We start from the raw sequence: 27,942 nt of genomic DNA on the forward strand, positions 1-27,942 counted from the left end.
CCCCCTGCCCCCCAAATTTTATTATATTTATGAATGACTTATTATTGTTAGTAGTGAAAATTTATAGTGTTAGAACCCAGGCAAGTAATAAAATTTCAAAATTTGCGGATTATAAAGATTTGCTAATTGGCACAAGTGAAGTACCTCTTACTTTACCACTGATCAGGCAATTGTGTGTATTAAATTTAAAGTCTTTGAAACTGCAAGCTTCACTAAACTAGTAAGAGAATTGTAGGTATGATTTTTTTATTGGGTTGCTTATATTGAATATAAATGGGATTTCATGTGGTTTATAGATTTGTGTGGCGGAAGAAAATTGAGCGTGATGTTGCCCAAGGAGTACCGTTGGACACTTTTTCAGTGAAAGCTGAGAAGAAGAGACAGAAAGAAAGAATGGTAAGATGGAATAGGTTAAGATTATTTTTGTGCAATATTAAACATATTGACATGTGATTGTGACATCAGATTTATTTTTTCATCAATTCTTATTAAAATTCATGTTTTAGGCTGAGATTGAAAAGGTTAAAAAGAGAAGAGAGGAAAGGGCAGTTGAGAAAGCACAACATGAGGAAGAAATGGTAAAGTTTGGTTCCTTGGAAAGTACGGAAGTAGTTGCTACTTATTGAAGCATTAAACTCTTGCTTTTTTTTCTTTGTTGATATTAAATGTCTTTTGGTGTGCTACCTGTGTGTCTTCCTATAGGCTTTGTTAGCTAGAGAACGTGCTCGAGCTGAGTTCCAAGATTGGGAGAAGAAAGAGGAGGAGGTATGGTTCTGAGTTGTTGTTGATACTATTTTTTCTCTTCCATCTAAAGTTTGTTGGTTAGTAACATGTGCTATCTACAGTTTCATTTTGATCAAAGCAAAGTCAGATCAGAGATTAGATTGCGTGAAGGCCGTATGAAGTCTATTGATGTTTTGTCCAAGCACCTTAATGGCTCAGATGATATGGATATAGAGCTAAATGAACCATACATGGTTTTTAAGGTAAATATATCTCCCTCCAATGTTGTTTTTCTTTGAGTTGACAATTTGTCATACCTTTGACTTTTAAGTTAGCAATTTAAAGATTCTTTTACCGAAGACCAGTTTGCTCAATATAGTTAAACTATGGGAGTTCTCTTTAATTGGCTCGTATTTACTAGTGTATAGTTATGTGTTGTTTCTAGTTCCTCACTTCAATGGAACCATAATTGGTTAGTGACCCTTAGTATTTATGCAGCTATATATATATATTTTTTGAAGGGCAGAAAATTATCATTTCACTATAACTTTACAAAAGTCTACCACTTAGGTAGTGAAACAGCTCTTTACAGCTTACAAAAATCCAAAAAGACTGCAAAAACAGACACAAAGCAAGCTACTGGTTACCTATAGAATCAAACCCACTGCCCATTGAAACAAGAAATTCCTTCTCAAGAAGATCCCATAGCAATGAATAAACACATCAAGTAACAAAACCCCACAGTTACATACATTCAAAAATAAAAAATCTTTTGGATCCACACAGCAGACAGCAGTTCAGATAAATCTAAATCAGAAGTACTGCAACAGATAAGGCCAAAACAGAGATTGCAACATAAGAAGGAAGGCCAGGGGAACTTACTCAATATCAATTGCCAGCCCATGTTCTAAGTCATCACTGGTTTCCATCAGGTCAGGGACCCTTTGAATTGCTCCCTTAGCCAATTTATCAGCTGCTTTATTTCCTTCCCTTAAAACATGACAAATTTCCCAATCCCCAACCATCTTCTTTGAACTCTCAATATGTAAAATCCATTTTCTAAGTCTCCATGGGGCATCATTTGGACTTTTAACCCACTTCACGGCATTAAGAGAATCACTTTCGATGACAAGTGAAAATTTTCCAACTTAGACCGATGTGGCAAATATGATTAAAGCTTCATGTATTGCAAGTATTTCAGCAAGGGTAGAGTCCCCAATACCTATATTTTTTGAAAATCTAGCCAGCACCACACCGTTCTCATTTCTTAGCATCCCACCAATACCTGCTTCCCCTTGGCTGCCGTTGGCCGGCCCGGCAACATTGTATTTAAGTTTCTGCCGTATTGGTCTATTCCAATTCGTAGCAGCACTCCTCCTGGTATCTGTGTTTTGAATAGCATGGCTGTTTGGATGTCTGTACACATCCAACAGTGATCCATGTTGATTGGGCCAGTTGACATTTGCCCATGTTGCAATTCTCAGGCGAATGAGGTCCCATACCTGTTTGCTATTCCAGCATGAGTTCTGAAAAACAACATCATTTTGATACAGCCATATGGTCCAGGAAATAGCAAAAGGGGTCAGCACCCATATTCTTTTATCTCTGTTGTTGAGACATGTTGCATTCCATATCACAACCAACTCTTTTATACCTCTTGGCATAACCCATGTAACACCCCGTTGCCTACAGCATGAGTACCAAATGATCCAGAGTTTGTCACAATTGACAAACAGGTGATCAACTGTTTTGATGTTGTTTTTGCAAAGGCTGCATAAGGCATTATTTTCACTCAAAAGACCCCTTTGCAGAAGCTCAGCCTTTACAGCAGTCCTTCCATGCATGAGTTGCCACATGAATGCCTCCACTTTGTGAGGAGCTGTCCCCCACACCCATTTCCACAGTGTGGTCTTATTTCTTGATCCAACACTGCGTAACACCTTTCTACAGTAAGCTATGGGAGTGTAAACCCACTAGGTTGATCTTTCCATACCAGCTCATCTTTCAAGTCTCTGTGAAGATGGTACTCTTCAATGGTTCTTAAGAAGTCACTATGTTGACCCCTCTACCATCTGAAAGGATGTCTCCTAAGCGCCACCCTCCGCATCCATTTCTCTCCTTCCTAGAGTCCATAGTCTTTTACTTTCCCATCTTTATTAGAGGCAAGAGCAAAGATACGGAGAAAAGCGTCTTTGAGTTTAAGTCCTTTGATCCATTCATCCTCCCAAAATTTTATTTTTTCCTCATTACCAACAATAAAGGCAAAGTTAGGAACCACGTGCATAAAATGAGAGCTGGAGGGGAAAAGTGGGGAAATAATGTTTTCACATAATGGCGATAACCTCCTGCTATTGATGTCCGGTAAGAAACAGTTCGGATCCATGGCATTCTTGTCGACCAACACATTTATGCAACTATAGTTGACTGCTGTATTCTGATTATAAACTGTTTTTGTACATTTAGTAGTTTTATTTGTGACTGTTATTGACCTTGGTATTGATGTGTCTGATTCAGGGCTTGACAGTCAAAGAGATGGAAGAGCTTCGTGATGACATCAAAATGCATCTTGATTTGGACAGGGCAACTCCAACACACATAGAGTACTGGGAGGTATTGTCCCTTTCCTCTTTATTCACGCTTTGTACAGAGCCAACTGTTTTTGGATATCATTCCCCTTATGTGTGTCTATTGTGAAGATTTTTATCAGGCAATTTATTATTTTAATTTTACTTTTGAAATTTTCATCCTCCATGCTCCCTCGAACTTGTAAAACATAACAGCCCTGGATAGAAGAAAATTGCAGGTTTGATGAACCGAGAGTAGTAAAGCACGTCCCTTAGAATATTTTTTCTTTGTCCCTATTGCTCTCATGTATGCTCCCTTGTCTGTCTTATTTATAATGCATTTTATTTATAGAAGTGATTTGACAAAATCTTGGTATGTTTAATTCCATAGGCGCTTATGGTGGTATGTGATTGGGAGTTAGCTGAAGCCCAGAAGAAGGATGCACTTGATCGAGCTAGGGTGCGTGGGGAGGAACCTCCAGCAGAGTTGCTGGTAGAAGAAAGAGGTCTGCATTCTAGTATTGAAGCAGATGTCAAGAATCTCTTGGAAGGGAAGACCCATCATGAGCTGGAGGCATTACAATCCCAGATTGAGTCACAGATGCGTACTGGCACGGCAAAGGTTGTTGAGTATTGGGAGGCTGTTCTTAAACGTCTTCATATTTTCAAAGCAAAGGTACTTCTGTTTAGTTCTTCTTCATGGTGTTCTTATTATGTTCATGATGTTTGTCTGGGACTTACGTGCAAGTTTATGTCTTAACAGGCCTGTTTGAAGGAAATACATGCTAAAATGCTGCGTAAACATTTACAACGCCTTGAGCAACCTTCAGAAGGTGAAGATAGACCGGAATCTCATCATGGTTTAAGATCTGGAGAGGAGGATAGTGATCATGATGTGAAAGGTATGTGCTTAGTCAAGGCCTCAATGGCATATAATGGTTTCATCTTTAGATTTTCTGAACCTAGGACAGTTGGTTAATTTTTCTTTCCTCTGTAGATGTTGAAACATATTCTCCAGAACCCATACTACAAGAAGAGACATATGAGGTGGAAGAGGAGGCTGGATCATTTTCACCAGAACTGTTGCATGGTGATGAAAATGAAGAAGCTATTGACCCTGAAGAGGACAGGGCTATACTGGTAACTCAATATCTTTATTGCCTCTTAATGAGCATGCAAGCAGTAGTTTTTATGGTTAACCATATTTTATGTTAACAGGAAAGGAAACGTATGGCTGTGTTAGAGGAGCAGCAAAGACGGATGCAAGAAGCTATGGCGGCAAAACCTGCCCCTTCAGAAGATAACTTTGAGCTAAAAGCCATGAAAGCTATGGGAGCAATGGAGGAGGGAGATGCAGTATTTGGCTCTGGTGCTGAAGTAAACTTGGACTCGCAGGTGCTTTAACCGCTCATCCCTTTCTCATTGAAATAAAATTGGGAATTGGCAGTTGGCCACTCTCTATTTTAGTCTTTTGAAGTCAACTAATATGTATTGGTACAGGTGTATTGGTGGCACGACAAATACCGACCTAGAAAACCAAAATATTTCAACCGTGTTCACACTGGATATGAGTGGAACAAGTACAACCAGACCCATTATGATCATGACAATCCACCTCCTAAAATCGTGCAAGGATATAAGTTTAATATCTTCTACCCAGACCTTGTCGACAAGACAAAGGCTCCTGCATTTACTATTGAGAAGGATGGAAATAGTACAGAGACATGCATCATAAGGTTCCATGCTGGGCCACCCTACGAGGACATTGTAAGTTCACTTCGATTAGCCTAATCATGACCAAACCACTAAGCCATCTGTAAATGTTATTCAAGATGTTTTTTCACAAGTAAATTACTAACTCATTTGCAATTGTTCCACAGGCTTTCCGGATTGTAAACAAAGAGTGGGAGTATTCTCATAAGAAGGGATTTAAATGCACATTCGAACGTGGAATTTTGCATGTATATTTTAACTTCAAGCGCTATCGCTACCGTAGGTGATATGTTGCTTTTTTTGCAACTTCGGCATTTGAAACTGTTTAACTGCCTAACCCAAGATAACCATTATAGTAGTTCATGTAACAGATTTTGTTCTATTACTAAAAAAAAAACTATGTGAATAGTAACTATACTCATTTTTCCCCCATAGTGGGCTGGATTTTTCCTCTTCTCATCACTTTCAGTTTGAGTAATATATTTCCATTGGCCTCTGCCCTCAGATACCACTTTCAGTCTGAAACATTGAAGTGATAACTCATGTTCTTGTTGGTATCGGACGTTGAATTAGGACTCTTATATTGTAGTTGCTTGTCTTTCGACATGTTTGAATAAGTAACTTAACAATACCACAGTCCTTGGAAGATGTGTTCCCAGTCTGTCAAACAATCATATCTTCCCCCCTTGTTTTGATCAGGTTATTTTCCTTGTATTTTTGCAGGATAATTAGGCTATTGATACATATAAATGTTCATATTGTCAGATGTCGGCAATTACACATTACATGGTAGTATTTATTTACGAGTCATTCCCTTTTTTTCATTAGAAAATGGGGGGACATGAATGGGCATCGCCACATCATTGGTATTGGGCCCATGTATGTGGGAATTGAATGGAAGACAAATCCCATTACAACTCCAAAGAAGGAGAAATTTTGAGTACTTTTGTTGGGGGCCTTCCTTATTAAGGAAAGGTCCCCCAATTCTCCTCCCAGTAAACTACTCAATACTTTAAGAAAGAAAATCTCCCAAGAGATTCCAATATTAAAAGCAATTGGTGGCTATTAGTTTCACTCAATGGACAAGGATGTCATGCTTATGTCTTGCCTTTGTCTCATCAACTTTGATAATTACATGTAATACTTTGCTTCTTGGTAATAATTAAAGGGTAAATCAAACAGATTGTTGCTAAAAAGCATAGTGCATTTTCAACAAATTTCAAAGTGTTTTGGCCATTTAGTAAAGGGCTTTGGTTGACTTGGCTTTGCTAGTAATCAATAATAGTTGTGAAAGACACTTTGCTAAACAATTGTAGCTATTATAATGAGTTGACTGGAAGGCTTTTAAATAACACTTTAGACAGTGGCAATGAAATTAGAACTTAATTAAGCATGATTGCTAATTGCCACACCCAGGAAGCAGTGGAAAATATAGGAACATCACAAACAAACACCATAGGAAGCAAATTGTATTGCTCTTGACTAACCCCATTCTCGAAAAAAAGTGGCCTTTTATCTTTATTTGCATCTTCATAAACCTTTCCGGGTGTCCATGTTCTATTGAACCAAGGGAAGAAAAACATGGCGTACCCTGTCCAATATGCTCTTTCGGGTGAAGGCTGCTAATCCCATTTGTCCTTACTAATGATACCACCCAAGAACGTCAAAGGCAAAAAGGTCAATAACCAATCGCATTTCTTGACGGTATGGCATGTGAAGTATGATCCTGTTTAAAAAAAATAATACTAGAATTGGTTTGTGCTATGATGTATAAAACATGCATAGTTCAAGTATCTATATATTTTCCATACTTGATAGGTGTGATTTTTTTATTTAAATTTACTTGATTTTATATTTTTTTATGTTCAAAATTGAATTCGAATATCGCTTATCAAATAAATTCTTTGATAATAAAATAGTTATTTTTTGTGAGATTTGAGAATAGAATCTTTTTTTATAATATATCGATAAAATTGAATGATCACTTTAGATATCAAAATGATAATTAATTTGAGCTAACTACTCCTTTCTCATGAAATGGAAGGACTTGAGGAAACAATAATTGGGTTATACAAAGGCAGCTGGCATCCTCAGTAAAAGAAAAATAAAAGTAAATATTCCTTGGACAATTAAGCGTCTGGTCGAAAATGTGGATCACATCTTGGCTACTTTTGACTTGTGTGATTCTAGAACATGTTCATTTTCTTCATCTAGACGAGTAGCAGATTTACAAGTACGAAGTTGTCCCTAACTAGCATAGCAGTCGAGGTTAGAAGATAAAAATAGCCTGTGCCATCCATATAAATGTTAAACCATTTTTCACCATTTCTTGAGCACGTATAAGTCTCAAGTATAAACTGGTTATTGAGTGGGGTTGGTGTTTATTTGGATAGAAAATCACATACTTAAATATGCTAGTTGACGTATATACATCAATAGCTGTTGTCTGGGAAACAACGTTCCAAAATTTTCCGGCGAAGGAAATTGCTCGTGCCTCGTGTTATTAAAACTAGTTTGCCAAAGTTGAAGATAGAACTCCAGTCCACTAAGATTAGCGGGGAAGGGAAGCAATAGCAGCTACGTTAGATATGCATTTTGACATAGATTTACATCAAACACTTCCATGTACGTTGAGAGAGAGGGAGAGCACATATTACATATGATATTGGAAAAGCAGTGAACTCTTAGGTAACGCTTTCCTCGTATGACAAGCCTACTACCTTCATTGAAACTTTATAGGCAAATGCTTTCCCCAATTCGAAAAGCTTGTCTGCTATTTCTCCACGCACACACAAATTCTTAATTACTAAATCCTAACAGATTCCCAGTTGCCCATATCTCAAAGTCCCTAGTCCTTTGGATCATCCAAATACTTTCTACACAAAAGCAAGAATCTGATCCCAATATTTTCTTTTATGTCTTTCCATCCACTCAAATCCATGCTTGGAATCCACTTTTGCTTGTGTGCACTATCCCAGACCAATGTCCTTCTCAGCATCATTTTGTGCATACTCCATTCCTCTAAAACTAGTCTTTTCCTTTGTAATATGGATGAATATTCAGATATTATAGACATCCATGACAGCATATTTCAAGTCAAAAACTCAGAAAACACCAACACGGTTTGTTTACATAATCTCAACGCTAACCTCTTTATCGACATTTTCCTGATCTATAATTTGAATTATGCACTGGAGATTTTGGACAACAGCCTTCATGCCAGGTCTATCTGCCTTCTTCTCTCCCAGACAGACAAATGCAAGCTCTGAGAACAGTTTAACACTCTTCCGCATATTGACTGAGGGCTCCTCGCCAAGTAGCCGCTGATCCATAACTTCCATAATTGCACCATCACTGGCACGTTGGCTAACATAAATGGCTAGATTGACATCATCCTGATCTCTTGAGAAGTCAATGGCCCTTTGGGAAGTCAGTAACTCTAGCAGCACCACTCCATAACTGTAAACATCACTTTTATCGGTCAACTGGTAGTTGCGATAGTACTCAGGATCCAAGTACCCAAGGGTTCCCTGGGCACAGGTTGAGACATGGCTCAGGCCTGGGCTAGCCAATCTGGAAAGCCCGAAATCTGAAACTTTTGCATTGAAGTCACCATCTAAAAGTATATTAGTTGACTTGACATCCCTATGGTAAATGGGGGTGTATGCTGCAGAATGTAGATAGGCCAGTGCTTCAGCCGTTTGTAAAGCGATTTTCAGCCTTGTTTTCCAGTCCAGAAAAGTGGAATACTTTCCATGTAAATGATCATATAGGGTCCCGTTTGAAATATACTCGTAGATCATCAATGGCTGCTCAGCTTCCACGCAACAACCTAGGAGTCTGACCAAGTTCTTGTGATTGACCTGAGAAAGAATACCAACTTCGTTCAGTACCTGCTCGGTGCTTTTGATGTTCCCAACTTTGGCTGACTTAACTGCCACAACAGTCCCATCTGGAAGCTCACCTTTGTAGACTTCCCCAAATCCACCACTCCCCAGAACCCTGTCTCTAGAAAAACCGTTTGTTGCTTTTTTCACCTCTTTCAAGCGAAACATCTTTGCTGGTTTGCCACCATTGCTTGATTTCAACATGTCTTCTCTTACCTTCATGAGCTTTGCCTGGTTAGAATTTCTCCAGCACTTTCTGTAAGTAATTGCAGCAGTTGCCAGAGCTAGTGTGAAAAAGGAGATTACTCCTACGGAGACCTTTAAGCCGACGCTAGCTCTATTGTTTCTCTTCTTTCTCAAGCAAGTTCCAAGCACGGGGTCCCAGTTGTAGCCTTTATTGCAAAGGCAGCGAGAGAGACCTTTTGCACCAGCAGGTGAACACTTAGAAGGCCCAGAGCAATTAGGTTGGCTTTGACAGACAGGTTCAGGCGGAGGAGCCCACTGAATTTCCAACCCCTCTTCCCATTCATTTGCAGGCTTTTCTGGATCCAAATGAAGGATGCTTCTGAAACCTTTACAACCTGAGCTGTGAAGCCGTATTTTGTATGCTGAAGGCATCCCACCTGCAGTGAAAGTGCAGCATAGATCAAGCCCACTTGCACACTGCAGTGCTCGTTTTGCTTCAACATGTCCAGAGCTCTCCAAATAACGGTGACAAAGACTTGTAGGAGTGCAGTTAAGAGGAGAGACCAAAAGGCGGGGTGAACAGTTGAAGAGAAAGATGGTGTTTGAGGAAGTGATGTTAAAAGGGAGTGTTTGGTTTAACCAGAGGCCCTCACTCACTGGCATGTCTTGAGTTACACATTTGCTAGGCAGCCATGGTGATGGTTGAACAACCATGCGGTGGAATGAGGCCATGATTCTGGTAACAAGGTAAGAACTTCCATTCAAGGCGTCAAAGAAAAGTTTCTGAGACTGGGAGTCACAACGAAGAGAGTAGCCTGGGTCACCGCAGTTGGGGTGTGTGCTTAAGGGATATGGTATCTCTATGGAACCACAGCTTGGACAAGTCCTCTGGGAAGAACAGTGATGACCAAGCAAAAGAAGACAGAAAATAAAGATGCAAATAAAGAGTGGTTTTCCGTTCAGCTCAGTTGAGATCATTGTGCATGAACAAAAGGCACGAGCTGAAACGGCTACAACGCAAAGAGAAAGGATGCTGGGCTAATAAAAAGGCCTGAGAAGGAGAATAAAGTAGGTTAATTAATCATTATGAAAAGTTGCTGAAAGAATCTATAAGAAAAACCATCCCTCTTTTGTCATTTACAGGATAGGTGGATTCCTACTGTATGGCATCCTTAGGGAAGGAATTGCTAGCTGTGTTCTCTACATAATGATAGATTTTTCCGGGGAAGGCTTCATGGCTCTTTTATAGATATCAGACTTTCTTCTTCTTCTTTAATGGGGTTGACGAACAAATCATGGGAGTTAAATTCCACACATAATTACTAGCTCTCCCACTACAACTTTCAATGTTGATCTCTTGAAAACATACACGTGGATCAGCCAAAGGCATGCACAAACTCCACAAACAACATATCATATTTTATGAGCACCCAAGTAATTAGTGAGTGCAGGGAATTTTGTGCTGATTTATGAACAAACCATCCATTCAACAGGACAACACAATTAGCTTATTGAAGAAAATAAAAAAAATATATATTAAGATGAAGAAATAACTAGTAAAGACAGCAGCTACATGAACAACAACCTTAAGGGAAAAGAGATGGAAGTGATTAAAATACCTTCTTTCATAGCATGATTTTGAACTTCTAGAAGGGAAAAGATGTAAAGCAGGGTCATTTGATTTCGGCATGGAAACTTTTTAATATCCACAAAAAAAAAGTGAGTTTATACAAAAGATAAGAAGCAAAGAGTCCAGAGAAAGAGAACTTCTGCAAGAATAAAAATTGAGAACATAATAACCAAAGTAACATGTATAAAAGTTGTAAACAAGCTATAATATCAATGATACTAAATCAGTTAAGGGGACAGATCTATTTTTCAAAGTTCAAGAGAGGAAAAACCTCTGGCTCCTCTGTAAAAGATGGAGCAAGAGGCAGTCTTCTACTTTCCCAAATTGTCATCTTCTGTGCCTTAAATCATCCACATTACAAGCAGCAGGATTACGTGCTTTAACCTTCAATAACTTTCACAGGAGTCCTGCAGCACAAATCAATGTCTAAACCAAACTGCCAGAGACAATTAAATATACATATACATATACATAATCATAAACATATATAGTGTGCTAGTAAGCTCAATGTTGTACTTCTAAGGATCCATTACTTACCCAAATGGGCTTTGTTTGATAGCCAGTAGCTCAACATCCAACTGCAGGTTAGAGAAGTAACAGAATAGTGAAGATGCAGAAAACTAAAAGAAGGGGAGGGTATTATAGGGATTGGGGGATGAAAAAGCTAGAATGAATATAACACTAAGTATAGATATTATTCATGAGTTTAACAAAAAATTATGGAATAAATTTTTCAGAAATCAATTAGGTAAAGGAACAGAAATAAGGCAAAGAATGGCTGGGAAACTTTTTCTTTCTCTCTGAGTAATGCATAGACTCACATAGCATGGAAATCGAAAATCTACTTATGACCTTGGAAGAAGCCTGCTCTATGGTTTCCCAAGTTCCAAATTGGTGAAGGAACTCTCAACAATAGAAATCTATTACAGCAATTTAAGTTCTGTATTTTTGTGAGACTCAAAAGAAACAAAGAAGTGATAAAAATCTCTTGTTCTGAAGGTACAGATGGATTTATATGCCTCTTCCTAAATTTTTGTCCCCGCTAAACATCAAGCCTCACCTACCCTAACCTCTCGAATGAATGAAATATGTAATTTGATTTTTTCTTACAAAAAAGTCCCTATTGGTATTGGACCTAACTTGCTCAGATAGAGGTAAACCTCATATAATTACTCAAGGACCAGCTGTGGAACAAAGGATAAGTAGAACCAGCTTAATGCGGTATGATACCGGAAACCACCTAATTCATCAAATAGTAGCACAATCATACTTATGAGGTGGAAGATGTTAGACAGAGATATGCAACTCTACGCTGTTTCATTGCTACAAATAATAAATATGAAACAACACCCCTTTTTCAGCTATATGTCCCATTTTAAAGGATGAATGTACCTTTGAACATTTGTGAATTTCATATGAGTATACAACATCTAGATAAATTATAGATGCACTCTCAGCCTCTTATAACTAAAAACAGATGATGGACGCTTTACCTCAATTGTTGCATTTGGAGGGATTTCCTGGACTCCTTTTTTTCCATAAGCTAGCTCAGGAGGAACTATCAGCAGCCGCTGAAATAAACTATTGGTTAAGCAACATTTGTCTTTTCAATTTAAAGGCAAAGATGCTCATCTAACTTCATGTTCAGTAATCATACACATCAGAGTGAACAAAAAAGCAATCAGGCATCAACTCAAGTCAGCTCTACTCTAATGGAGGAAAAAGAGATTGTACAAGCTATTCTGTGGCCCAGAAAGAATCTGAAATCTCAAAAGGTATAAGTGTGAAGGAATCATAATTTTCTTACAAAATTCCTTCATTTTATAGGATTTCAGGAAATGTAGATAAAACCACAGGATTTAGGAGGCTAATAGATCTACCTTCTAAGTTATGCCATATATGGCCTTTACAAGAAACAATGAGGAAATTGTATGCTAAAAACTGATCTCACCTGGCCTCCTACACGCATTCCTTCAACACCAACATCCAATCCCTTAAGCACATTTCCCCTTTCAGATTGGCCAACATCAAATCCATAAGGCTGCACTCATTCAAACATTTCCAAATTGTCTAAGAGGCGAAAGATCTTAAGGAAAGTTTAAGGAAAAGTGTAACAGACTCAAATCATTACAGATAAAAGTCTCTAATTCACATTGAAGGTAAATAGACAATCTATTTTCATAATATGAACCTAAGACTGCATTTCTATTTGACATCGCGCTACCAGAAATGGTCAGTCTAATAAATGCCAGGAGTAAACAGACAGTATAAAATCAATACAATAGAGGTCACAGTGAAGCCATAGCAAGTGCAGACTGTATTAATGTCACTGCTAAACAAATTTGTTTTGAGTGATATCTGTGAAACATGGAGAATCAGAATGAAGTTAAATGTGATACAGAGTTTGTGCTAGAAGAAGAAAATTTTAACCTTGTTCAAACTAAGTACCTCTTAATACCAAGAAGTTTAATCTCAAACTCTGGGTGGATTTGTAAATCTGAATGCCTAGTTTGTGCAGGAGGTTACCCATCAAAAGAATGGATCATGCTGACTTAGTACCCTATAAGTCTTTGACGGCATAAGGACTTGGGAATAAAAATCTTTGTTCAATTTTTTGGCAGAAGATCTCATGAATTTGATTTACAAATGATGAATCTTGGTACAAGAGCACATGAAATCTCCAAGCAGTTCAATTGAATTTTACAACAGTTTCTAATATAATAATAAGATGTGGATTGCTGATTCAAGTTTTAGTTTCTGTTTTGGACAATCCTCTGAAAGATTTTTCACAATAAATAGCATTCATCAAAAAAGATGCCCATTAGAGATTAGACATTCATTTTGTTGAAAGTCATATGATTAGATTGAGCTTCTGCTTATTTACCAATTAGGCAGCCTAGCTAGATTGTTGCACTGTCCTGCACGTTTTGCAGCCATGGTGATTATTAAGACATGACAAGGCCTATGGAATATTTCTTGCTTTACCTTTTCTTTCTAGATGAAGAACCAGGAAACTAGTAAGGGTTGCTTCCCGGATGAGGAATAGAATAGAAGTCTGGTGTTACCAGTAGATTTTTGTAAGGTGTCAAAATAGTTTTGCCGTTCAACATGTCGCATACTATAAAGATTATTTCTTTTTCTTTCTTATGTCTAAAATATTAGATCATCCCTTTTCTTCTAAACAAAATACTGAATTATTTTGATCTTACTGTCCCCCCTCCAACACCAAGTCCTTGTCTGCTAGTCATAAATGTGATGCCTCTCCATTTAGCAACATAATGAACCTACAAAAAAAGAGCCATACTGCATTAGTTATATTTGAGTTTATGGGATAAACAAACACAACTATAGAACATTGTTGGATTTGTCAGGGGTGAAAAACAACTTCAAATGGGTGTAGTCCTGATATTGTGAATGGGGAACAGGAGCAATCTTTGATAAATGAAAGGTCACTTACATGTATAAAGAAAAAGCTTTTTCCATTTTACTTTCTCACTGAAGATGGAACACTTCAAAAACATTTGATTTCACAAGTGATCAGTGATATCTTTATGACCATGCTTTCTAATTGTATGTTCAAGTACATTTGAGATTTTGTCCTTCTCCATTCTTGCACTTTCGCTTTAATCAAATACTAATATTACTAGTGTCTATTGACAGTACATATTTGATCTTAGAAACACGGCTCTTTGTCATTTTGGAAATAATTCTCACTTTGAAAATTATGTGATGGAAACTAAATTTCAGATTATTGCCTTTGTTTTTTGATGTCTTAGGCAAGATTTTCAGAATTTTTTTAGAACTTAAGAAACATAAAGTCCAATATATTGATTCTATTGAGCATCATGTCCAAAATCAGACACACACAAAGGAAAGAGGGAGAAAGAAAAGTGAACTCAATGCTATTGCAGTTCATCATTAACTAGATGTTAATGACTTGGCATTTCCTACTTCAGAAATATGATTAGCTTCTGAGCCTCTCTCAATTACAAATAGTCTATATGCAGGTTGGTTGAAAGTAAGGAAAACAGATCACAGAGTTTCTAGCAAAGAGTTTTTAATGAAATCTAACTAGGTCACAACCGTACTGCAACCCGAGATCCCTTAACAGCCTTAAGTCCACTGCCGACCTTCAAATCATAGTACCTGGAGAATATTGCGAATGTTAAAATTGTTAAAAGCACTTGCATAGTAGAACAACAGAGAAGAAAGGCAGCAACAGCATGTTCTTATTCAGTTTTTCCTATAAGCCAAAGAAATATATGACATATGAAACATTAATGTAAGATATAAGAAGGACCAACCAGCTACAGGTTGTTCACCATCGATCTGACCCAAAACTCTCAAAATCCTGCACTCTAGGAATAGATACTAATACACTAAACAGAATATAATATCTGTCACTCTATTGCATAGATTCTGGGCCTTATGATGCTGTTTCTCTAAATTGATATCTAGAATATAAAAGCGTCTTCCAAGTTTAAGATGAAATAAAAGAAATAGAAAATTGTACAAATAAAAGTAACATAACGATGAGAAATGCAGTATATGGAACGTGGTCAAATTTACTAACTTCAGCCCATTGGGAAGAGTTGTGAATTCACTCTCAGGAATTTTAGCTCCTCTAAGCTGCAAGAACCAATATTAAGTGCCCAAATTATACTTTGTTAAGGACTAGAAACCACCAAAAACTAAAGTACAATTGAAAGGATACTTACAGCTCTTCGACTCGTGCTAACTGCCTCAGCCACATCACAGACATACATTGCAGCAGCTGATCAGTCATAACAAAAGTTAATACAACTCTAAAGAGATGGGTTTGATGTAATGAGAAAACGTAAAATGGGATTGATGTAATGCTCTAACCAGCCGTGAGGAGAGAACCAACCAATGCCCTTCTTCCCTCATCCTGCAAAGACAGAATTGCTGGTTTCGAGGTATCATCAGAAGATGACAATGTGCAGAGACATGGCAACAGAAATGAACTCTTCTTTGGCAGTCTCTTCCCTACAAATTCGATTAAGTACTGCTTAGCTTAGTTAAATGACATAAAACTAAACACTCATTCAAAGAATGACAAGTAGAGAGAGACATGGGAAGGCAAAGTGTTTACCTGAAAAGGGAACTGAGAAGAGAGGCTTGTGGAGAAGAGTTAAGCTGTTTTGGTGGGAAGGGAAGAGGGAGAGTTCCATTGAGAGTTGGTTATGTGACAGTTAAGAACTGAGGGAGCAGGGAAGTTCATCCATGTTTTTTTCTCACTTTTCCCATTTGGCTATGAAACAGAGGAGATAACACGGTCAATACCAGCCACATATTTAAAGGGTTCCCCCAGAAAACCAAAATCATAAAACCAAGTACAATTGGATGTCAACAGAATGACCTGTAATTAGGGTCCCACCAGAAAAGTCTATTTGGATTGGACCAATGCTTTTGCCATTTTTATTAAGAAGCAGCAGGATTAATCCACTGCTTTATCCACGTTGGGCATGGGAGTGAAAGTTAATAAAAAACTCTTGCAATCAAGTCCAGATGTTTCCTTCTGATACCCAGCAAAAAACTTTTACTAGGTTGGTAATTGGTAGACCTCTTTTTTTCAAATTTTGGTTTAAGTTCATTGGAATTCAGAAACATAAAATTAGAACTGAAATTAACTAATAATTACAAAGGTAAAACAGTATCAAATTCATAAAACTCTTTAACGTTTAAACTATGTAATTAGCAATTATTTTCTACATAATTTACCAGCTGCAGGTTTTTTATTCTTACTGCAGGGTTTCTAATTGACATGAAAATATGAAATGCATAAAGAAAGGGGAGGGGGCTTGGGGAAGAATTTTATACACTAGAACATGATCTCCTTGCAGGAACAAGATGTTCCCCTTCATCAGAAACAGGATGCCTCCCAAAGCACTTGCTCTCATGCTTTTCCTTTTCATCCAACTTTGACTTCATTTTTTCACTTCCTTCCACCCATTTCTTGAATTTTTTAAGCAGCTTCTGCCTTTTGGAGCAAACTTGACCACTGGTTGTAGCACCTAAGCAGGGCTCACCTTGCTCCATCAATGCTGGACCATTTAATTGCTGTTCTACTCTAAAACCTACAATTTCTCCAACCTCTTCACTTTCTTGTTCCAGATGATCTTTATTCTCCTGGATATAGTCTTGCAGCAGTTGATATCTCTTCAGCTCGTACCTCAAGCATGCGTTGCACCATCTTAAGTAAATAAGCTCCTTAAGCTCAGCAGCTCTGTCCTCTTGGACTTGTTCATATTCATTTTCAAGTTGGTTGTATTCCTCCACTGTTACCGCCTCTTCCTCACTCTGCAAATAAAAAAAGGTGGTCACAGTTACATTGCATATACTGTTGTTTATATAAAAATGTTCAGTTTAGGCGCCAAAAAGTAAAATTAACAAACCTTTGAGATTGATGAATGTGAATTCTCTGCCAAGTCCAACTTTCTTGAAAGCTCATTTTTCTGTTCCTGCAATTGATCAGTGAGAGATTTCAGCTCCCTAGCTTCATCCTCTAGTTTCTTGATATCATTGGATCTTCCTTCTAGTATGTCACCATTTCTTTTAATCTCTGCATCTTTAGCATCAATCTTCAAATTTTTTTCCCTTATAATTTTGGCTTGGCCTTTTGTTTTTCTCAAAAGCCTCTTTGCTTTTCTCTGAAGCAATCCATTCTGTGTTTTCCAATGCTCAAGCTGCTCAACAACTCTTAAATATTCCATAACTATATTTTTGACCCTTCTGTTCTCAGCCTCCATGGATGAAATTTCTCTATCCAAGAACTCAACATAGAAAGTCTCTAACAACAACATGTTCCTAAGCTCCATAAGCACAGATTCTTGTTCTTTAAGATCACAAAAACGAAGAAACTGCCTCTTTAATTCCCATTCTCTTTTCTGAAGTTCTTCAACTCGCGTTCTTAGGCCTAAAATCTCTTCTTCATAAGCAGTTCTTTCCTGAATTTCTGCACTCCTAATCAGATTCATAAAATGAGTACTTGTAACAATCTTGTCTTCATCTTCTCTAGAAGTAGAAGATGTAGAATTCAGGCTACCTTCACCTCTAAGCTCCTCTTGAGAATCAGTTTCAAGGGGACTTACCTGGGTTTCAAATGAAGAAACTTCAGGATGTATTCGTCTTTTGGCTATGATCCTAGCATAGATAAAACCAGCCACAGAAAGTGCCAAAGTGATGCCAGCTTTAAGAATCACTGGCTTTATTACTTCAGATTTTGATGATGAACTCTCCATGATAGAGACAGGTATCAGTTACGGTTTAGAGTTAGAATGTTTTCTTTGATCAAATTCTAAGCTCTGCACAACAAGAAGGAAGGGAAGAAACATATATCACAATCTTGGAGAATTTTGTTTGATTTATATCATGTGCTTGTTGCGTTATAAAGATATGAAAGATTCTTTACCTTTATGTCCACATAACTTTTCTTGGCTTAGAGGGATGGTGGTTGTTGCTTTTTGACTACTCTAAAGTCTCCAATGCCTCCTTCAATTCACTTTCCGGATGTTATTTGGAATCTGATTCCTTTTGCTGTTGCATTCTAAGTTTATCAAATTCTTGGACTCTTTTCATATATTCATCTTGTACTAAGTAATGTTATTATTTCAATTGTCTAACTATTCATATATGATACCAAGATAATAAATAAAGATTTATACAGTCGAGATTAATGCTGGAAACCTTAGCATTTCTCTCCAACTATGTGTCAAATTGTTAATGTCAAACCTTATTTGTTGTCTGCCAGGATATCCATGTTGTAAAAGCAGAACTAAGTAAAGCCAAATTGGGCTTTATCAAAATATAACCTTGAGTTCTGTAAAATATGCAAAGCCCAATGCAAGTAAAGCCCAATTGGGCTTCGGTCTCTAATTGTCTTGGGCTGGCCTTTAACCCATAAATGTAATAGAGTCAAAATAGGGAGAGGCTTGTTACGAATTCATAAAAAGCTTCAAGCCAGCCCAAATTCATCCCACTTCAATTATTTTACATGAAACGGGCCGTCTAGATGTCACGAACCAAGATTTTATCTCAGTCCTTGAAGCCTTGTACTCTAAAATATACCACTCACTGAGCTCAAGTCAATGAGATTTTATTCTCAAATTTGATATGCTTTACAAATGAACATGAAGAGGGTATTTTTAGACTTATTATTTTACAAATGTTTGTTGGGCTAGTCGACTAGCCAATCTAGATTGTTGACTTGTGTGGACTGCTGGTCTGTCGGCTTGTTAGGACTGATGGTCTACTTGAACTGCCGACCACTCGATCCATTGTATAGACTCACTCTACTCTGTCTTTCTATGAGAATAATACAAAAATGTCGTCTGAAATATGAAATTTAAAAATGGTGAAAAAAACATGAATTTAAATGGAAATATTCTTTTTCTAACCCTCAAAAAATATTATTTTTCCTACCCACGACAAATCAAAGATGATTCCAATCTTTTTCAGCCATAGGTGAGTCTTTAACATTTTGTTTCAAGTATTCTACATTTCTAGTGGTCCCTTTCAATGATAATGCATAAAGAGTACAAAAAACCATTAATAAAAATTCTCAAATGATTTATTTATTTATTTTAGTCACGAGTCATGCCACATAAAACTATCCAAGGGCAACAACCTTTTCTTTTTTTTTTTTTTGAAAATTATAAGAAGAATAACATTATCGTCTAGGTTTCTATAGAAAAGGGTTTTTTTCTTTTTCTTTTAAGCAGCATGTGCAACAACAAATAATATTTAGAAAATTAGGCATACCAACCAAGGTTTTAACATTTTTTCCCACATGGTGATATGCTGGGTTCGAAGAAAGACACCATAATCCCCAGTTTATCTTTTGCTGAAGGATTTTGTTGTTCTCTTTCGATTGAATAAATCTTGTCTGCTTTTGCCACATGATTGGAGTTGAAGCATCATATTATAACGTTTTCCAAGACAATGACGTTGCATACTGTCAGGCTCTAAAATTGTGATCCTGGAAAACAAAAAATCCCCAGGATATACTAAAGTTTTCTTCTGTAAAAACATGGGGATAAGTTGTACCTGCTTTTATTTTAATGTTATTTTGGACAGGAAAAGCAATTGGTCAAAGCATATATTTTAATTATTCTTGTAAATATCCCTAATCACCTAGTAAGCAGTTGGCCGCCTCTCTATTCCAAGAAGGAATTTTGGCAATTTTCTGTATGAAATTGACAGCACTCAACTCTCATTCACGCTTACCTACCCCTTTTTTTTTTTCCAACTTTTAAAACGCCTTAGGGGGATGAAGTAAAGCCTGTGTCTCACTCTCACTCTAATCCTACAAGCATATATATTTGCAGGTAAATTTCTCCTTCTCCAAAATACATCTCGATATGTGAAAAATGACTGTTTTTGTTTATCTGGTTCTTTGCAGATTCTTTAGATTCAGGTAGTCTTTGTTTGGCCTAAATTACACATTACTAACAATTAATGATATTACACATGGTTCTTAATTTTCGTTGCCACTCATAGAATTAGATCTGACAATCCATGTTAACGTATTAGATACGATTAAACACGAAACACGTTAAAGCTAAACACGAACACGACACGTTTAATATTCGTGTCTTAAATTTGAAACACGTACACGTACACGTTTAATATACGTGTAACACGATACGACACAATTAACACGTTTATTAAACATGTTAATATACGACACGACACGATTAATAACACGTATAATACGATTAACACGTTTAACACGATTAAAAAAAAATATTTATAATTAAATATAATTTTATTATTTAAATTTAAAATCTATAATTATAAAAATAATTATAATAAAACAAAAAAATAATAACATCAAATAATAACTAAAAGTTAAAAAATAGGATTGAGTATGTATAATTACATTATACCATTTATAAAATTAAAAAAAATTATTAAAAAAATTATTTAAAATTATTTATATAAGATTAAAATAGTTTTAAATTATTAATTTTTAATAAATTAATAAATGTGTTACGTATACACGTTTAAACACGATAACACAATTAAACACGAGTATACGATTAAGTAAATGTGTTTAAACATATTTTAAACGTGTTTGTCGTATCAGATACGAAACACGTTAATACTAAATTCAAAACTTATTTAACCCGTGTCTTCTTGTGTCGTGTTCAAAATTATCAAGTCTACATAGAATTCTCTAGAATTAGGGGGAAGTAACAATTTGTGTTTGTGGAATTGACTCCATAAAATAATAAAATATTATTATATTATTTTTTATCTCTTTATTTGTTATTTTTATTCCTAACAAAACATCATTAATTATTTTATAAGAATTATATCACTATAATTATTTTTACTAAAAAATTACAATTTTTAATAATATAAAATAATTAAGATCAATTAAAAACTTATAAAAAATAACAAATAAATTTTTCACACATAAAAATCTTTCATTTCTTTTAATTATTAATTTATGATTTATTGATTTAATAAATTAAATAGTATAATAATATGATAAGAAATAAATAAATAAATAAATAGATGAAATATTATATAATATTTTTAATATTGAAAAATTTGTTATTGATGTATTGCATTGTGATGTTATGATAAAAAATAATTAAAAATAGACAATAATGAAAAATATTTTTCACAATATATCAAACAATTAAAAATATTTTTAACAATTTATCTAAATAACAACAGATATTAAATTTTTTAATAAAATATTTTACTTAAAAAAAAGGTTTTTTTCGACAAATTATTTTACAATTACCAACAAACTTTCGTAAAAAGTTTCAAGTGTTTTTTCCACACTGAAACGCGGCCTAACAATTATAGAAATTCCAACCGCAAACAAATTAACTTCCCTGAAATGGAAGCTCACGTTGTCTTGTCTGGCTGTCTTGCCAGCCGAATCCCCCAAGTTGTGTCTCACCGGTTCGGAAACCGAATCACCGGCCGATCTCCAAACTCAACACTCCTTCCTCGTGCGTTTAAAACAAAATCCACCAACACTTACCCAGTCGAAACCCGTCCCTTGCAGTAAAACGTACTTTCACACGTGTCACTCCTTCATAGGTCCCATTTATCCACTCCAAAAATTGCGCCAAAAAAACCCCTTCCTTCTTTGTCTTAAAAAGTCCGCTCCAAAAGCCGCCTCAGAAAACGCATTTTGCTTTGTACACCGCTTTTTTTTTTTCTCTAATTTTATCTTATTTTTGTTTGTGATTTTTGTAAAATTAAAACTAATGGAGGCACTCCGCCTCATCCCACCTCAGCCGCCGCTACTCCGCCACAAAGAGAGGGTCGCACAGACTTCTTTTCCTTGGCCCCACGTTTCAAAGAAATGTATCATCCGGCCGTGGATCAGAGCCGCGGTGTCAAAACCGACGGCTGAGATCTCTTCTCCGAACATTACTTCTCGTGAAAACGCTGTCGTTTCGTCTTCGTCGTCAAGTTTTGCGGAGGTTTCTTCTGCGCCTCCAAAGAAGGTGTCGGCGAATTCGTTGCAATATCCGTCAGGTTACTTAGGTGCGGCACCGGAACGTTCAAAAGATGAAGGAAACGGCGATGTAATAAATGCGATGGGGTATTTAACGAATATATTGTCGTCGAAAGTTTATGATGTGGCAATAGAGTCACCGTTACAGTCGGCGACTAAGTTGTCTGAACGATTGGGTAATCAAGTTTGGCTCAAGAGAGAAGATTTACAGCCTGTAAGAAAGTTTTCATTTTTCAAAAGTTGGAATTTGTTTGGGGATTATTTAACGATTTCAGTGTTCTTTTTCGTTTTAATTTTGCAACTCTTTGAGGCTGTAGTTTCTGATTTTTAATGTATATTTGTCGAAACGTGAAGACTATTTTTTTTTGTCTGATTTTGTTTCTTCTTTACTTATTTTAAGCTTAATGGAGTGTTTTTTCAGCTTGAATTTAGCTCTTTTCTGTTAAGTACTGTACTCTGAGATACATTGTTGTTATGAGTAAATATTCACATGTTTTTAACTTGAATTTTTTTCTTTTTCTTTCTTGGGTTAAACATTTGTTAGAATTTGTTCATCAATCGCCAAAATTGAAACCCTTTCTCTTTGTAGTTGAATAAAAACTTGGAAGTAGTAGCTTGACATGTTTTGGGAGTGCATTCTTTTTCGTATTCAGAATTTCAGATGAAGTCCTTATAGATTTGATGCTTGAATGTTTTCAGGTTTTCTCTTTTAAGCTTCGTGGAGCTTATAATATGATGGCAAAGCTTCCAAAGGGACAGTTAGAAAGAGGGGTTATTTGCTCATCAGCAGGAAATCATGCCCAAGGGGTTGCATTGGCTGCCAAGAGACTCGGTTGCAATGCTGTTGTTGCTATGCCTGTTACAACACCAGAAATTAAGGTGCTTCTTATATGATGTTGGTCATATCAGTTCTGTTGCGAATATGGTTTCTAAATTTGGATGGTGGTTTTCTCATTTTGCAGTGGCAATCTGTTAAGAGTTTGGGTGCAACTGTTGTTCTTGTTGGAGATTCTTATGATGAGGCACAAGCATATGCGAAAAAAAGGGCTAAAGAGGAAGGTCGGACATTTATACCCCCTTTTGACCACCCAGACGTTATCATGGGTCAAGGTACTGTTGGGATGGAGATTGTGCGCCAAATGCAAGGCCCATTGCATGCCATCTTTGTACCCGTCGGTGGTGGTGGGCTTGTCGCTGGCATTGCTGCTTATGTAAAGAGGGTTTCCCCAGAGGTATGCTGTTTCTTCTTATAAACATCTAGTATTTCATAATTTTGGAGCTTTGCGTAGTTCTCAGTAGATGATAAGTGCATGCTATTTTAATGATATTTTGTGTCTTTTGTATATTTCTTCAGCATGGAATCATCATATTTATTACTTGAAATCTCATGTGGATTTTGGTTAAATCTGGTTCCCGAGGTAGTTGCTACTTGCTAGATGCACTTGTTTTGATTTTTTTTTTATTTCCAATTCAGTGTCACTGTATTCTGTTTCTGGGTCACATTTTTTGACATAGCATTATAGGTACCTCTGTTCAGATGCTTAAAATCTTCACAAAAGCTGCCTTAGGAAACTTTTCAATTGAATGTTGTTTTATTGATGGCAATTTTAACACATTGTAACAGATGAACTGGCATAGTTGAAGACTTAGAAGGATGCATTATTTCCAGTGTTTGGGGAATTAATGGACCACCAAGCTTTTAACAACTTTCTACTTTTTTGTAATGCCTAATTATAACTGGCATAACTGATAGCAGCATTGGTAAATTAGTGCTATTAAAGCTTTGTCTGGTTCAAACGTTAGATAATCGTTCAGGACTGTCAATATCGTTTAAAGCACTAGCAGGAAAAACTAGTAGATGTGTGGACTTGAATTCTTGATGTGTTTCAACTCATAATTACAGCATGTCGGGGAACTTAAATTTATATTGGTTGAAATTGAGGTTATCTTATGTATGTTCTGCCATTAAATATCTTTCTTCACTATTATTTTACTGTTCAACTGTGCTTTGTGCTGCAATCAACATTAGTCATACTGATCTGATCTTCCAAGAGGCCTAGCTTCTGGCAAGCCTAATAAGTCTATAACTGCAACCTTATGCTACCCTGTTGCAAGCACTTGTGTATTGATTTACTCTCACTTTGCTTCTTCTTTTTTCTTTTTTTGGATAAGTGAAATGTTTTACCTCTTATATTGTTTCAGTAAGTGTTTGCATGAAATGGTTTCCATAATGAGTAGTTTTAGCTAATTTGAATTTTTTCCTTCATTCCTTTTTGTTTGAAATTACAGTAAGTGAGTATGTTCCTTGCTGCATACAAAATTCATCCAGAGCACTTAGTATTCTATAACTATACAGGTAAAGATTATTGGAGTGGAGCCTTTTGATGCAAATGCTATGGCATTGTCACTGCATCATGGTGAAAGAGTAATGTTGGACCAGGTTGGAGGCTTTGCAGATGGAGTAGCTGTTAAGGAGGTCGGTGAAGAAACCTTCCGCTTATGTAGGGAATTGGTGGATGGTGTCGTTCTTGTAAGCCGTGATGCAATTTGTGCCTCTATAAAGGTAGGATTTTCAGGTTCCAAAGTTTGCATTGATTCTCTTTGTGTTTTTTTCCCCCAATTGTTTAAAGAGGACAGCACACTCACCTATCATACAGCTTGAATTTCACAAACTTTATTTTAGTTATATCTTTAGTGTTTCTGTCCGTGTATGGTACAGTTGTTGAATTAAGCAAACAACTGAAATACTGGCAGAAATGCATAAAATCTTAATTTGAAAAAGTTGTCAAGCTTCTAGTTCGATATTAGTGTACCTTTGGTTTAACTAGGGTTCTAGACGTAGGTTTTTAGGGAGATGTGCCTTTGTTTCTCCATATAAAGGTGACTTGGTTCTTGTTGGTTTCCTCATATTTTGGGGTGGTGTGCTATTTCTCTTTTTGGGGAGAGAGTGTGGCCTGTCCGCTTAGACTTTGTTTTGTAATTTCTTACTTCCTCAACCTTATGGATGCTAGAAGCCCTTCTTCTGATGTTTTTCTCTCACTCCTCTCTCATTTTGTCTCTCCAGTATGACTAGTGCAATTGTTTTTCATTGGATAACTGATGGCTGATTCATCTAGTTGACACGCTGCAGTTTGACTGCTTAGGATTTACAATTTTAGTGCTTGTGTCCCAGGACATGTTTGAAGAAAAGAGGAGCATTCTGGAACCAGCAGGTGCCCTAGCCCTTGCAGGAGCTGAAGCATATTGCAAATATTATGGCCTTAAGGGAAAGAATATTGTAGCAATAACTAGTGGTGCAAACATGAATTTTGATAAGCTTAGAGTGGTTACCGAACTGGCTAATGTGGGTAGACAACAGGAGGCAGTGCTTGCTACTATTTTGCCAGAGGAACCTGGGAGCTTCAAACAATTTTGTGAACTGGTATTTCTCTACAATTTTCCAAGTTTAACTTTTGTACAGATTTTCTGCTTTATTCATAATTTGTGTTGCTAACAATAACCATTGGACAGGTGGGGCCCATGAATATCACTGAGTTCAAATATAGATGTAGTTCTGAAAAAGAGGCCGTCGTTTTGTACAGGTTAGTTGTCAGCCTTTCTTTAGCGACTAACAAAATACAAAATCATACATTTGAATTTCATTATCCATTGTTTTTGTTTGCAGTGTTGGTGTTCACACAGTTTCTGAACTTGGAACAATGAAGCAGAGGATGGAATCTTCTCAACTTAGAACTTACAATCTTACAGCAAGTGATTTGGTTAAAGATCACTTGCGTTATTTGGTAATTATATTTATTTTTCCTTTTTTTTTGTTGACTTGCTTGTTTGTTGATCTTTTATGTGCTTTCTTTATTAATTCTTTATTTATTTTTTTCAGATGGGAGGTAGATTGAATGTTGAAAATGAGGTTCTTTGTCGGTTTATATTTCCTGAGAGGCCTGGTGCTTTGATGAAGTTTTTAGACACTTTTAGTCCACGCTGGAATATAAGTTTGTTCCATTACCGTGGTCAGGTTAGCATCTAAGACATCTTTGAAGGAACTTTCATTTCTATCTGGCTTATGATTTGAAAAAATTTAACCTTGATGTATTCCATCCAACAGGGTGAAACAGGAGCAAATGTTTTGGTTGGAATTCAAGTTGCGAAGGGTGAGATTGAGGAGTTTCACCATCTTGCCGATAGACTTGGATATGACTATGTATTGGTAACTGATGACAAGGATTTTCAACTTTTGATGCATTGATTAGAGTCAGTTCTGATACTTTAGCTCAAGTCGACATGGGCACAATGCACATGTTAAAGAAAGCGATGGAGCAGATGCAAAGTGATTTCCAATCTTCCTTAGGCACTGGAATAGCGGGACATGGCTATTTCGTATTCATTTTTTGTAATTTATGGAATTAGAATGTATGTAGTTCTACTAAGAATGATTAGGATTTGGTTTCTGCTGCTTGTTACATGACTAGTTTTTCTTGCTATGTACTAGTAATACATTCAGACTTACGTACAACATATATCAGCTTGATGCTTTGAAATGTTGTGAAGTTCATATATGAACTATTTTTATATAGAAACTGGTTCTGAAAATCAGTTGAAAAAGCAAATGCCAAAATTTGAGCTTCTTTGCAAGCTTATGGAATCCAATATTCCAATTGGACATTCCATGAATTGAAATTACTAGGAGATGCTGTTTCCCAACCAGGATACTGAGACAAAGGCAAAGGAACAAGAAACCTTGAGCTCCAACTGATACTTCATCCGACTTTTGGCAAAGAGGAAGTGAATGGGGGATAGGTCCAAATAGGGTGGGGTTGGAGAGTTTGACAAGAACCTCAGGAGGAAGTCTTGTTCCAGACCTTAAAGGGGCATTGAATGTCTCTGCTGCTTGAACTCGAAGCATTTAAACATGGGGTGTGGTCCTTGAATTAATAAGCTCACTGCTGCATGCCTTGCAATGCTGCATGGCCTGCAATGCTATGGACTATGATTGACAGTTTATCACTCCTTTTAGCACAGTTATACATGCACAACATTTTTGATAAAGGACTTTTTCTCTTTTTGAATCTTTCCTTTCTTTAGTTAGAGTTTTTGATAGTGCAGTCCATACTGTTTAGCATTTCATCCCCGTAATTCTTTTCCTTCTTGGGCCGCTGGAAGCAACTCAAAAATAAATTATTAGCAGTAAAATTTGTCCCCCTGGAACACTAGTAGTACTACTACTAGTACCCATTTATGTCTCTTTGACTCTTTAGGTAGAATTTTCTGTGATGAGCTCTTACTTTTAAGGAATCAAAAAGAAAAAAGGAAGAAGATTTTATCCAATACAAATGTTGGATTATGGAGTAGGTTGGCTTACTTTCAAGGAATCTAAATTGAAATGGTATATCAATATTGGGATTTATAGGTCCTCTTGGTTCCCAAGTAATATTAACCCTAAACGCTAAACCCTAAACCTTTGAAAATTTTGTGTTATTTACACAGATTATCTCTTTATTTTCGGATGAGGATAATTAACACAACATCTCTAAACACTATTTCTCAATTTGGGATGGGCATTCAGCATCTATGCTGAAGTGCATCTAATTACTTGTCACCAAAAACAAAGAGGGAGAAGGTATCTGCATAATAAGCCTTTATGGGTGTTGCTTGTAACATCATGGAAAGCCTTTGTGACACTTTATTTATATATATATATATGTGTGTGTGGTTATAAGAAAAGAAACCAATACACCG

The 27,942-nt window shown here is 36.5% G+C and overlaps 5 protein-coding genes across 5 annotated transcripts in view; 2 read left to right on the forward strand and 3 right to left on the reverse strand.

Moving 5' to 3' along the window:
• Positions 1 to 5,504, forward strand: part of LOC18598108 (cactin) — a 6,124-nt gene extending 620 nt beyond the window's left edge. Inside the window, exons 3-14 of the mRNA XM_018120897.1 lie at positions 68 to 166; positions 297 to 396; positions 507 to 578; positions 703 to 765; positions 846 to 986; positions 3,238 to 3,333; positions 3,679 to 3,963; positions 4,051 to 4,189; positions 4,285 to 4,427; positions 4,506 to 4,682; positions 4,788 to 5,054; positions 5,168 to 5,504. Coding sequence (XP_017976386.1) covers positions 68 to 166; positions 297 to 396; positions 507 to 578; positions 703 to 765; positions 846 to 986; positions 3,238 to 3,333; positions 3,679 to 3,963; positions 4,051 to 4,189; positions 4,285 to 4,427; positions 4,506 to 4,682; positions 4,788 to 5,054; positions 5,168 to 5,287 — 1,702 coding nt within the window. The 3' untranslated portion in view covers positions 5,288 to 5,504. The remainder of the gene's footprint in view (positions 1 to 67; positions 167 to 296; positions 397 to 506; positions 579 to 702; positions 766 to 845; positions 987 to 3,237; positions 3,334 to 3,678; positions 3,964 to 4,050; positions 4,190 to 4,284; positions 4,428 to 4,505; positions 4,683 to 4,787; positions 5,055 to 5,167) is intronic.
• LOC18598110 (wall-associated receptor kinase-like 20) lies at positions 7,552 to 10,734 on the reverse strand. The gene has a single exon (XM_007027483.2). It carries the CDS (start codon positions 10,049 to 10,051, stop codon positions 8,129 to 8,131), a length of 1,923 nt encoding a protein of 640 aa, XP_007027545.2. The 5' UTR covers positions 10,052 to 10,734; the 3' UTR covers positions 7,552 to 8,128.
• Positions 10,831 to 15,992, reverse strand: LOC18598111 (peptidyl-prolyl cis-trans isomerase FKBP16-4, chloroplastic). Its single transcript, XM_007027484.2, has 10 exons — positions 15,817 to 15,992; positions 15,570 to 15,710; positions 15,422 to 15,477; positions 15,277 to 15,332; positions 14,792 to 14,849; positions 13,913 to 13,987; positions 12,655 to 12,744; positions 12,197 to 12,274; positions 11,241 to 11,281; positions 10,831 to 11,110 (listed from the first exon to the last, which is right to left on the reverse strand). Exons 1-10 carry the CDS (start codon positions 15,893 to 15,895, stop codon positions 11,083 to 11,085), a joined length of 702 nt encoding a protein of 233 aa, XP_007027546.1. The 5' UTR covers positions 15,896 to 15,992; the 3' UTR covers positions 10,831 to 11,082.
• On the reverse strand, positions 16,371 to 18,102 carry LOC18598112 (protein CHUP1, chloroplastic). The gene is made up of 2 exons (XM_007027486.2): positions 17,120 to 18,102; positions 16,371 to 17,024 (listed from the first exon to the last, which is right to left on the reverse strand). The coding sequence occupies exons 1-2, from the start codon at positions 17,963 to 17,965 to the stop codon at positions 16,539 to 16,541; spliced, it is 1,332 nt and encodes a 443-aa protein (XP_007027548.2). The 5' UTR covers positions 17,966 to 18,102; the 3' UTR covers positions 16,371 to 16,538.
• Positions 21,880 to 26,910, forward strand: LOC18598113 (threonine dehydratase biosynthetic, chloroplastic). The gene is made up of 9 exons (XM_007027487.2): positions 21,880 to 22,423; positions 22,909 to 23,088; positions 23,172 to 23,441; positions 24,566 to 24,772; positions 25,382 to 25,630; positions 25,720 to 25,790; positions 25,874 to 25,991; positions 26,087 to 26,221; positions 26,312 to 26,910. The coding sequence occupies exons 1-9, from the start codon at positions 21,956 to 21,958 to the stop codon at positions 26,450 to 26,452; spliced, it is 1,839 nt and encodes a 612-aa protein (XP_007027549.2). The 5' UTR covers positions 21,880 to 21,955; the 3' UTR covers positions 26,453 to 26,910.

This window comes from Theobroma cacao, chromosome 5, assembly GCF_000208745.1.
Source record: "Theobroma cacao cultivar B97-61/B2 chromosome 5, Criollo_cocoa_genome_V2, whole genome shotgun sequence".
NCBI lineage: Eukaryota > Viridiplantae > Streptophyta > Magnoliopsida > Malvales > Malvaceae > Theobroma > Theobroma cacao.

What these genes read in the sequence shown, in the direction of transcription:
- LOC18598110 (XM_007027483.2), bottom strand. Translation starts at nt 10,051, where the DNA reads ATGATCTCAACTGAGCTGAACGGAAAACCACTCTTTATTTGCATCTTT.
- LOC18598111 (XM_007027484.2), bottom strand. Translation starts at nt 15,895, where the DNA reads ATGGAACTCTCCCTCTTCCCTTCCCACCAAAACAGCTTAACTCTTCTC. An exon ending in CTTCTCAGTTCCCTTTTCAG is followed by an intron (nt 15,711 to 15,816) that starts GTAAACACTTTG and finishes TCGAATTTGTAG; the next exon opens with GGAAGAGACTGCCAAAGAAG. An exon ending in ATCAAACAAAGCCCATTTGG is followed by an intron (nt 11,111 to 11,240) that starts GTAAGTAATGGA and finishes TTTGTGCTGCAG; the next exon opens with GACTCCTGTGAAAGTTATTG.
- LOC18598112 (XM_007027486.2), bottom strand. Translation starts at nt 17,965, where the DNA reads ATGGAGAGTTCATCATCAAAATCTGAAGTAATAAAGCCAGTGATTCTT. An exon ending in CACATTCATCAATCTCAAAG is followed by an intron (nt 17,025 to 17,119) that starts GTTTGTTAATTT and finishes TTTTATTTGCAG; the next exon opens with AGTGAGGAAGAGGCGGTAAC.
- LOC18598113 (XM_007027487.2), top strand. Translation starts at nt 21,956, where the DNA reads ATGGAGGCACTCCGCCTCATCCCACCTCAGCCGCCGCTACTCCGCCAC. An exon ending in CAATTTGTGCCTCTATAAAG is followed by an intron (nt 24,773 to 25,381) that starts GTAGGATTTTCA and finishes CTTGTGTCCCAG; the next exon opens with GACATGTTTGAAGAAAAGAG. An exon ending in TGTTCCATTACCGTGGTCAG is followed by an intron (nt 26,222 to 26,311) that starts GTTAGCATCTAA and finishes TCCATCCAACAG; the next exon opens with GGTGAAACAGGAGCAAATGT.